This window comes from Elephantulus edwardii, unplaced genomic scaffold (assembly GCF_000299155.1).
Source record: "Elephantulus edwardii isolate Elephantulus edwardi_28Jun2011 unplaced genomic scaffold, EleEdw1.0 scaffold00007, whole genome shotgun sequence".
NCBI classification, from domain to species: Eukaryota; Metazoa; Chordata; class Mammalia; order Macroscelidea; family Macroscelididae; genus Elephantulus; species Elephantulus edwardii.
This window is the reverse complement of record NW_006399757.1, coordinates 4647816-4659684: the sequence shown is the minus strand read 5'-3', so window position 1 is coordinate 4659684 and position 11869 is coordinate 4647816. Positions and strand designations below refer to the sequence as shown.

The 11869-nt window shown below is 33.8% G+C and overlaps 1 protein-coding gene across 1 annotated transcript in view; it reads right to left on the bottom strand.

Moving 5' to 3' along the window:
- GLCCI1 (glucocorticoid induced transcript 1) overlaps window positions 1-11869 on the bottom strand; it is a 149823-nt gene that overhangs the window by 59436 nt on the left and 78518 nt on the right. Inside the window, exon 4 of the mRNA XM_006880375.1 lies at window positions 7706-7792. Coding sequence (XP_006880437.1) covers window positions 7706-7792 — 87 coding nt within the window. The remainder of the gene's footprint in view (window positions 1-7705; window positions 7793-11869) is intronic.

The following is an 11869-nucleotide window of genomic DNA, read 5'->3' as shown; positions in this document are numbered from 1 at the left end:
AGTATCTAACATAAGATTAGGAGAGAAATAGGAAGAATAGGAAGTTATCTTGGATGAGGGAAGAAGCAGGGTGTGTTGTGAGATTTTTTTTCTATGGATCTCATATGTTCCTAAACACCTTGCTGGGTCTACAAATAACACAAGGCATGGAACATTGTCTTTACCAGGGTCATTTCTCATGTCTGTGTGTAGCAGACAAACTTGTGAAGAGAGTTACATCTCTTTGGGACAAAAAGGAGGCTTGCTTGTAACTTTTAAAAAATCAATATATTTCAGAATGTCTGATTGTTCAGTAAAAAAAATCAATATATTTATGAGGTTCAGTGTTACTTTTCTGTAGAATGATTTACTACAAGTGCAGTCATATATCTAGACCCTCTGGATCACTCCTTTGAGATTTCAGTCAAGAGGAGCTGATTTAAACATGATGGTATAAATAATAAAGTTCTTTTTTTCTAAACCAGGAATCTCATCTCTTCTGTTAGAATCCATGAAATAGTAACAGGCTAACTTATTAGTTATTAAGTATGATAAAAATCTAAGATCTTGACACCTCAGTTCAATAAAGAAGTTTTAATGAAACAACCTGAAAAGACTATTTCTCACAGGTACATGGTAGGCTAGCATCTGACTCTCACTGTGAACACTACAAAAGATGAACTAGGATGAAAGTATTTTGTTGTAACACTGTTATGTTACTGTTGTTATGTGCTATTGCATAACCTCCAACTCACAGCAACCCTATGTACAATAGTTCTGAACCCCGCCCTAGCCTGAGCCAGTCTCATTATCTCCAACACACCTAATCCCATTACCCAAGTTACCCTGTCAATCCATCTTATTCGAGACTTTCCTCTTTCACCCTGTCCCTCCACCTTTCCAAGAATGAGGTCCTTCTCCAAGGACTGGTCCCTCCTGGCCAGGTGCCCAAAGTATGTGAGATGGAACTTCAAAATCCTTGCCTCCAGGGGAACAGCCTGGTTTCATCCTCTCCAGGAAAGATCTATTTGTTCTCTTAGCAGTTCATACATAATATGTTCAATACTCTTCTCCAACACCATACAACATAATTAAAAATCATTGATTCTTAATCTGTCATCCATAGTCACTGCTCTCCTCTCTGATGCACAGCATGTAAGTACAAAGACCATGTCCTGGATCAGGCACACCTTTATCTCTAGACTCACATCATTCTTCTTTGGCACTTTGTAGAGGTCCCTGACAGCATATTTCCTGAATGAAATTTGTCTTTTGATTTCCTGACTGCTGGTGCCAAGAATGTTGACTGTGGACTTGAGCAAGCTGCAATTGTTAACAACCTCAATCTCTTCTCCATCTATCATGGTGTTGCCATTTGAAGACTACAGTCCTTGACCTTTTGCAGCAAATGCTTCAGGTCCTCTTCAGTTTCGGCAAGGAAGGTTGTGTCATCTGCATAATGCAGGTTGTTAATGAGTCTTTCTCCAATCCTGATGCTACATTCCTCCTCACTAAAGTCCAGCCTCCCAAACAATCTGTTTCTCATACAGATTGAAAAGGTATGGAGACAGGATACCATGCTGTGTTTCCTTTCTCTGTTCTGACAACTTCCTCCTGGTCCAAGTATAGATCTCACCTAAGCACAATCAAGCATTCTGGGATTCCTATTTGTTGCGATCTGCGCAGTCAAATGCCTTTGCATAGTCAGTGAAATAGAGATAAACATTCCTTTGGTCCTCTTTGCTTCCAGCTAAGATCCATTAAACCCAGCTTGTATTTCTCTGGTAGTTGTCTGTCAATGTATTGTTTCCATCGTTTTTGTATAAAGCAGGATTTTGCTTTTGTGTGATATTAGTGATACTGTTTGGTAATTTCCACATTCTTATTGGGTCATCTTTTGGGGGGGGCGGATAGGAATAAATGTATAAATAAATATGGATCTCTTTCAGTCAGTTGGCCAGGTAGTTATCCTCCATATTTCTTGGCACATGTCCAGCGCAGCATCTGTTGAAACATGATAACTGGTATTCCATCAATTCCTGGGCCTTGTTTTTTGCCAATTCCTTCAGAATAGCATGAACTTCCTCCTTCATCAACATTTCTTTTTGATCATATATTGTTTCATGAAATTTTTCTATGTCAGCCAATTATTTCTGGTGTATACCATACTCTGTGTATTCCTTCATCATCTTTTAATGCTTCCTGGATCATTCAGTATTTCATCCATAGCATTTTGCAACTCAAGGCTTGAATTTGTTCTTAAGTTCCTTCAGCTTAAGAAATGACAAGCAAGGTCATAGCTTTTGGTTTTCCAACTTCAGCATTTTGCACATTTCATTATAATACCTTGCTTGTCTTCCTGAGTTACCTCTTGAAATCTTCTGTTCAGCTCCTTTCAGTCTTTATTTCTTCCCTTTACTTTGGCTTCTTGGCATTTTAGTGCAATATTCGGGGTCTTTTCTGACGTACATCTTAGTCTTTTCTTCCTCTACTGTCTATGTAATCATCTTTTACATTCTTCATGGATGATATTCTTGATATCCTTCCACAGCTCACCTGGTCTTCACTCATTAGTATTCAAGGTCTCAAACTTATTCCTGAGAGGGTTTTAAAATTCTGGTGGCATAGACACAAGGTCAAATTTTGGTTCATGTGGATTTTATTTAGCCTTCTTTAGCTGTAGTTTGAACTTGCAAATGAGTAGTTGATAGTCAGTTCCACCATTAGCATCTGGCCTACTTTTCTTTGACTGCTGATGTTGAGCTTCTCAAATGATCCTTTCCACAGACATAATTGATCCTATTCCTGTGCATACCATTGGGTAAAATCTGTGTGTATAGTCACCATTTATGTGTTTTATGGAAGTTATTTGCAATTAATAAATCACTGATTGTACAGAATTCTATCATTTTATCTCCAGCTTCATTTCTGTCACCAAGTTCATGTTTTCTGACTACTTATTGATTCTTCTGCCTTGTTTCCAACTTTTGCATTTCAGTCACCCATCATTATTAATCTTGATTGCATGTTTGATCTATTTCTGACTGTGAAAGTTTATAGAAATAATCTATTTCCTCCTCTTCGGCTCTGAATGTTGGTGTATATATCTGAATGATAGTGGTATTCAATGGACTTCTTTGTATGTGTATGGATATTATCCATTCACTCAAAATATTGTACTTCAAGATTGATCTAGAATTGATCTTTTTAACTATGAAAGGGACCCTGTTTTTCCTCACCTCTTCATCTCCAATCAGCCTATATTCCCAGTAGTTCACCAAACCTAAACTTTAAAGAGCTTCTCATTAATCTTTTGTGAAATTTGAGTATGAAAGTCATTATGAAGGAACGATGAAAACAGCAGCTGAGAAGCTGAAGGCTATTTCTAGAATCTTGAAGCTAAGAAGGAAGGTAATCATTGACTTAGATTAACAGAATTATAGGTAGGTAAGTGATATGAAGCTACAGAGGGTATCCAAAAAAAATAGCCTATCAAGACAAAGTTAGCATTAAAAATGGTCATGACTAGAGAGTGTAAATGTATGTTTTAACAGTGTATGTTAGAACAGTGTATGTTCTAACTCTAAATGAGTCAAAAAGAGTAGACACGTAGTTATAGAGGAAATGTGTAAGACAGAGCAAAGGAGCCTCAACAAGATCTTCAACCAAAGCAAATCTGATGCAGCTATTGCTGTCGTGTACTGTAGACTAAGAACTGAACTGTATGCGACCCTCCAGCAGATTTCGAGAGTCAGTTAACTGCATGTCCATCTTGCTCTCGTGGAATAGTTGGTGTATTTGAACTGTGTACTCTTTGCCAGCACAACTCTTTACCAATGAGCCACTAGAGTGTGAGTAGGTGTAAACATGAAAGAGGTTGGACCTTTACATAAAAACCTAGACAGAATCTGCAAATTTATACACAAGTTTATCTAATAGATCTAAAAAAATCATGCAACTCAAGTTTTCCACAAATAATAAAAAGGAGAACTTGTCTCTGTGTATGTTTTTGCAGGACAGTGGGTGTTAACGTAAGGTCTTTTTGCAATTATCCCTTAGAAAGTTTTAGTTGCTTTCCCCACTAATAAAGTATTGCTGTATCTAATCTTCTTTTAAAATTCTAGATGCTCGATATAACACCAAATAAAAAATTTTCTATTCATCTGATGGTATCCCATGATCAGTGCGACACCACAGGCTGATGAGAGTCTGCAGATGCTGAAGAGTATCTTCAAAATCTACCTTCTTTATGTCTCAATTCAATGAGTACAACAAACTAAGTAAGGAAAACCATGTGAGTACTTCTGAATTACTCATCATTTCCTTGGCAGAATTCCTGGCCTCAAAGTATATTTTATAAGTTAATTTTTAATTGTTATACAAATTAAGAAATATATTTCTAATAAATGGAAAAGTACCAAATACAAACTGCACAGTAGTTTGATTTGTGAAATCTAAAAAACTGTTGCATTATCAATTTTACAGAAAAATATAATTCATAGGAGGAATCTCACCTGGATTGATTCATGCCTTAGTAGGGACACTATATACAACAGTATAAAATATTTTTTAAAAACTCAAACCCACTGTCAAGTCTATTAACCCAGAATTATTTTATTATATATATAAATATTGTACTTCTTTGTTAAATTTATTCCTAGATATTGTGATAGAACTATAAACATTTTTCTTATTTTTCACATTGTTCATGGGTAGAAATATTAAATTTTATATATGCATTTCCTATTTTGTAACCTTGCATAGTGGACAGCCTTGTCTTGTTCCTGAACTTAGAGGGAAAATGATTCTATCATCTTTAGATAGATGGTTGAATTTGCATTTGTTATTTTAATAGTTTTTTCTACTGTGTCATGCTTTTCTGTTCTGGTTTCTGTGTTTCTTCTTTGTTTTCATCAGCAAGCCTGAAGTTTTCTATTTATCTGGGAAAACCTTCACTTCACCTTCATTTTGGAAGATTCTATTTCTAGATATTGGATATTTAGTTGACTTTTTTTATCTTTTCTTCAGCGTTATGTTTCCATAGCCAAAACTAGAACTAGCAGTCTCTACTTTTTCTGATGAAAAGTTAGTGGAAGCTAAATTTATTACTGGTATTAGTTCTCTATGCATGATGATGCATTTTTTTCTGCTTTCAAGATTTCCCAATTTAAAAATGTCTTTATCTTCTCTTTTTTCTCTCAAGTATTCCATTACATGTATGTCTAAGCAATTAAAGCTGTCTCACTGGCTGCTAAGGATTTTTTTCATTAAAAAATGATTTTTTTCACTCAGGCTCTTTTGATCTAGCTTCAAGTCAGATTCTTCTGACATCTCAAATGTACAGTAAAACACCTAGTGACTTTTTGATTTCTCTTATTAGGGATCTCTGGTGGCCCAGTGGTAAGGAGCAGAGGTATCAACTCTAAGGTATGTGATTTGAATCCACCAGATCCTCCATGGGAGAAAAATGAGCAGTCTCCTTCTGTGTGGTTTACTGTCCCTGAAAGTTTGCCGGGCGGTCAGCTATGAGGTGGCTCTGCTTGACTGTACACAATAACAACTTTTAAATCTGGAATTTTTGATTGCTTCTTTTAAAAATTACTGTGGTATTCTTTACTTATTGAGTCATTTTCATCCTACTTGCCTTTAACTCTCTAAACATAGTCCACTTTATTAGCATTTGGAGCATAACTACTGATTTTACATCTTCTGCTCAATCCAACATTTAGATTCTGAGCTCTAGTTTCTACTGACCGCTATTTTAAAAAGCTGTAACTCATACTTTCCTGTTTCTTTTCACCTCTTTCTTGCTAGAACTTTGTGACTTTAATCTATAATGCTTCATCTCAAGTGAGTTCTCTCTAGCAGAGGTAACAAAGCTGCTGGCTTTAAAGATAGGCCACATCCTGGATGAATTACCACACCAACAGAGCAAGTGCAAGGAAGGAAAAGGAACAGCAGAAAAGAAATGAAAACAAAAACATTATAAATGTGCTATTCTGAACCCAAGTTCTAGAATTTTTATGAACAAAACTTCTAAATTTAATTTGTCTGGTTATTTTCCAGAGTTACAGAAATGGTTATCTGACAGCTTTAGCTATCTTTTACAGCTGGTTTCTTGCAAAAGTAATTGAACCTTTTCACTCAATCATGTCAGTAATTCCTTTTAAATAGTGCATGGAGTTCTGTGGTGTCCAAAGTACAACTGCATTAAACCTTGATAACTTCCTGAGAATCTATTTACCTCTGATATAAGACTTAAATGCCAATCTTTGTTATTCATATTGTATGCGTAGGTATGAAGCTATTTCAGACTAAATACATAAACTCAGTGTCTGCTCTTTTGTTGATGCTTGGAAAAATTGTTTTGTCCATGTGCATTTTTATATAGAGTAAACATAAGGAACTTAAGATTTCTTTATAGCATTAAGAGAAAGTTGATAAAAATACAAAATCATGGTAAACTATCCAGTTCAGGTACCATAATATGTGATAAGTATTGGTAATCTATGTTGTTAGTGGTGTCTTGATAATCTACAGTATGCAAAAAGGCCTAGAGGCTGTGGTATAAGAAAAACATTAGAGGAAAAATGTCACAGTTTTCCTTAGAGGAAAAAACAATTTCTTGCTTGCCCTTCAAACATTCAAAGTAGAAGTCAATATTGATATAATGGGGTAAGACTACTATTATATCAGTATTGATATAATAGAGTAAAAACTATGAGGTATAATTTAAAATTTCATATGTAAAATAACTTAGTTAACAGCTATACTAAAACAACTTAATTCATTCTTTTTCAAAATACTGCATTCTCCTCATAGAGACTGGATAAGCTACCTTTAAGAAACTGTTATAAAAGAGACAAAGCAGATGACCTTTCAATTCTAAGTTGCTGTAATTCTAGAAAACACAATAGATAAGAATTAGATGAGCAAAAGGGAAAGCTAACAGGGGAAAAAAGCCAAAATATTATCATAAAAGCATCACATTTCAGATTATTCATAACTAACTTAAGACAGACTAGGAAGAAGGATTGGCCATCCACTTCTGAAATAGCAGGCTTCTGAAAACCCTTTGTACAACAGAACACATTTAGATCTGACTTCTCTAAATCTGAACATTCACATTAAAGTTAACTCCACAATAGACAGTGCGATTGGCATAGGACAGAGCGGAGTTTAGGGCTATTGTACATAGGGTAGCTATGAGTCGCAAGCAACTCGACGGCACATAACAACAACAACAATAACAACAATGAGATGGGTCATAGATATTCCTAAAAGTTGTACAGTTCACTGGATTATTACATCAAAGGCAATAATATGCTGCTGGATATTATGAGTTATAACAACAGAAAACAATATCTTACCACAGTACAAAGCTATGATCTGTGTTCTTCAAATACAATGACTAAAGTGGAACAAATACAAAAACGGAAAAGCTACTGAGATTACAACAGAAAAGTAGACATAATTCAGCCACAACTGAAGTCAAGTGGACATAGAACAAATACTTAGAAAAGATTTAAAGTGGTAAAAAAAAAAAAGGTGAACTCATATTTCTTTACTGAAATTAAGAAAAAGTAAGATTAAAATTGGGCTTAATTTCTGAAAGATAATATAAAGTTAGGACAAATAAAAGCAATACTAATAATTAAACACAAGAAAAAGGTAAGAATGTTCTATGAGCAAAACAGTTTACAGGCTGGAAAGAGAAATAGTTTACCTCTTTCAGTTGGTCAGCACTCCCCCATGACGCAGAACGCTGATGTGATCTTTTTTCTGCTCCTTCCTCTGCCCAACAGCTGGGTGTCTTTGGGGCAAAAAGTATTAAAACATAAGGAATTGTGTCTCTACTCACTGATCTCAAAGAAACTAAAACATATTTTAAAATATAAGCGCATTTTAGTTGAGGGATTATAGTAAAACTCTCTGAGTGCTAAGATTTTCAGAAACATATGATATATTTGAAAAATACATTCTGAATTAATATGATGAAAACAAGATGTCTCCAAATTATCCTTCTCAAATGTTTGACAGTTTCACAACAATATCAGAAACTTAAGATTTTAATTCAAAGATATTTTGCATATTGATGGTTTTAAAGAGAATACTAAAACTAAATATAAAATAATACTTAAATACAATGGACAGATACAATTAAAAGAACTGGCACAGATGCAGAAATTACAGAGTGACTTATGTATCAAACACTTAAACAGAGGATTGACTGTATAACTTTTCAGTACTCAGGGAACAGAGAATTAACAAGTGTATTCTTTGAGAAATATTGGACATATTTATGTGAAAAATGAAAATTCATTAAAAATATGGTATTTTAAATATTAATAAAAGATTAAAAAGATAAGCTAAATAAATTTATTCATAACTGAGATAATATATCTTTAAAGCAAAACAATAATTATCAAAAACAGAAGCTTTTTTCTGTTTTCATTTAAAACTCACTTAAAGTTATTTAATTCAAGTATGTCAAAGTTGATGAGGATGGCACAGGAAAGAGAAAGGTCATTATAAATCTTACGTCAATAGCACCTAACTACAAAACTAAGCTATTATGAGAACGATTATTGAAATGAAACAGAAAAGATTAAATTTCAAATGAAACCACAAAATAGTAATAATAAGACATTTAATAATTGTGTTAAGAAAATATTATAATGGCATCTTTAATATATGAAAAAAGACACTGTTTGGTGGCATCAAGCTGACTATGACACAATAACCCTATGAACAACAGAATGCCAGCTATGAGTTGGTTCTGACTTGGTAGTACATAACAACAAAAAATACATCATAAAGGAGTCCTGATGGTACAGTGTTTGAAAACATGATAAAGGGTCACTCTGAGCCAGAATCAACTTGCCCACAGTGGATAATTTATATTATGAATCAGAATCAGCTCAATGGAAAAGAGATTTTTAGCAACTGCATCAAAGGGGATGGGGCTCTGGTGGATTATTATTATTATGCTAATAATGAAGAACCACAAGAAATACACAAATACTTTTCAAACAAATATTTTTCAAACAACTTCCATAACTATTTCATATATATATATATGTATATCTTAAAAGTACACTCAAATAAATCACAATAAAGAGATAAAAAGTTACAAAAATATAAAAAGTAAACTTCTTAACATTCTGCACAATGCTACTCCACAGATAACTTGAAATACAATACTTAATCATCTGTACTGAACATAACAGCTTGCTCTTTAGTTCTCACACTATAAGGAATTCTTCCTCTCAAACTGATTTCACTGCATTACAAGATAAAATGAGTCTTTCATAAATTTAAAAATGCAAAACCAAAACTTATGTCTAGGACAGTTGACAAAAAGTGACTGACTAAAATGTCAACAAGTAAGTCTCTTTCATGTAATTCCAAGGACCATTTGATTTCTCCACTCTGGAACTGTGTAAAGCCCAGCCTCAAAGAGCGAGGTTTTCTCTTTGACTCTCAAGGTCTCAATCCTCCAAACTACCTACCCACAATACTGGAGTCCTATCTAAGGGTCAATTTATTGAGTAAAATAAAGTGAAATGTCCGGTTTCACAGGACTGCACTGGCATAAAAGTGAACACAAGTAAGACAAATTATTTAAAAAAAAGCTTAAAGTATGTGCTAATTCTATTATTTATATTTTTTTCTTTCTTCTCAACCAGCACTGGTAAACATGTTTTCCTGTTTTATCAGTTTAAAAACAGTTTAAACTAACTCCTAGCAACAAAATATCCTTCTTCAAAATTACAAGTGACTACATAACTTCTAAAAAATTGTAAAAACTCTAAATAACCAAACAAACCAAATCCTAATCACTTCACAAAACTGTAGTAATTGTATGTAAAACTTACATAAAACTAGGAAATATTTAAAACTCTAAAATCCTATTTGTATGGTTCACCACTGGCCTGTAGAAAATATTTTGAAAATATGACTACTGACTATTAATTACTTTACATGACTTATCATTTATTCTTTGTATTAAAGTATTAATAAACTCATCAAGGAATTAGATGATCATGGGCTGAGTTTAAATTATAAAACTATTCCAAGATAGGTAATGTCAAACCTTACATTATTTTAAAAACTCTGTTGTTGTTGCTATGTGCCATTGAGTCACCAGTGACTTATAGTCATTTTATTTATAACAGCTCTGAAGCCTATGACATATCTACCCCCATTTTCCCTACTGTGTCAATCCAACCCATTTGAGGGTCTTCTTCTGCACTATAAGTATTTTAAAAGATTTTTACTCTAAAAGATTATTTTTTTAAACCTAGAGATTATCTTTAAAAAGTCAGTCCTCATATATTACAAAGCAGCACATAAAGATTATGATTCAAGTATAATTATCCTCTTTCCTTTCTGGTAACAATGGTAACTATATATAAGTGTGTGCTTTAGTTATTAGGAAAGAATATAGAAATGGCAAAGATCAACTTAAAAACTTACACAGTGGTTGTTAAGACTTATTTTTATTTCATGGAAAAGCAAAAGTTTTGAAAAAGCTGAAATAATTCAGTGATAACAGTTATATAAAATTTTTACCAGGTTCCAAACTACACAGCAAGCTTTAGATTTCTAAATTAGACCAATCTCAAAGTATGTTTTTCAGATGAGCAAAATCAGTGCCACGTGGAAACTGTGAGAAAAGTTAATTTTCAGGCTAATGATTAGATTTACTGTATCCCACCAGGGCAGGTAAAGTCCAGCAATCTATTTTAGTAATCCATGCTTACACAAGCTAAAGTTTGTAAACTACTATTAGATTAAGGAATTAAAAGGTATAAGATAAAGACTCTGTACTCAAAGTGTAACACTGATCACTATCTGCTCATTTTTTCTTATAGGCAAGTATGTGACCTAGTGGATAGAGAGCTGCACTGCCAACCCCAAAGCTGAATCCACCAGCTGCTCTGTGGGGGAAAGATGGGAGATCTCCTGGGTGCTTTACAGTGTCTGAAAACCTCCTGGAGGGTCAGCTGTGAGCCAGTTCCAAGTTAAGTATCCTTTAATAGATTTAATATAAATTTACATGTAACTACATTTTTTGGAAATGAACATATGCCAATGTAAACACTCTCTGAAGCTATGCATAAAGTTGGATTATGAGAGTCACAATTTCTCTTCACAAAAGAATATTATCACAAACTATCCTCGGCAACAAGCGACTCGATGGCATATAACAACAGCAGCAACAATCCTTGGCAATGATGAATTTTGCCTGAGTGTCTAAGCAAAGAGCAAGAACTTCATTACCTACATTAGGTCTCAATGTAGGCAACTAGATTTGAGTGAAAACCTGTCAAGTAATGACTTGTGATTTTTTTTCAGATTATCAATCCTGAAACCTAAGAAATGTTAGGCAGCTGTATTTCTATTTCCAGATTTCAAGGTTCAGGTGATAGGCACATGTCAGTTGTAAATCTCTAATTTTTAAAAACTACAACAGAAACCAACTATTGCATAGAAATGATAAAATATAAATATTTGCCTTACTCTGTAAGAAAGGCTAATAGGAGGTAAAAAAAAAAGTAAGCACCAATAAGGTGCAGAATTAAGCAGATGATAAATATGTTAATAAACATAAATATGAGGAAAATAATACTTTTTAATATTTCCAAACATTTTAACCCTTAAATAATAACATTCAACAGTCATAATGGAAAATTGTTTCCCTGGAATTACAAAATAGGTATTTTATTACTTTTATTGTTTCTTGGCAGATTTGTTGTTTTAAAACCCTTAGTTCATATCCTGTGCCCATTTGTCGTCTTCACCGAAGACGACATTCAGATGGCTAACAAGCACATGAAGAAATGCTCAAAATCCCTAGCCCTAAGAGAGATGCAAATTAAAACAA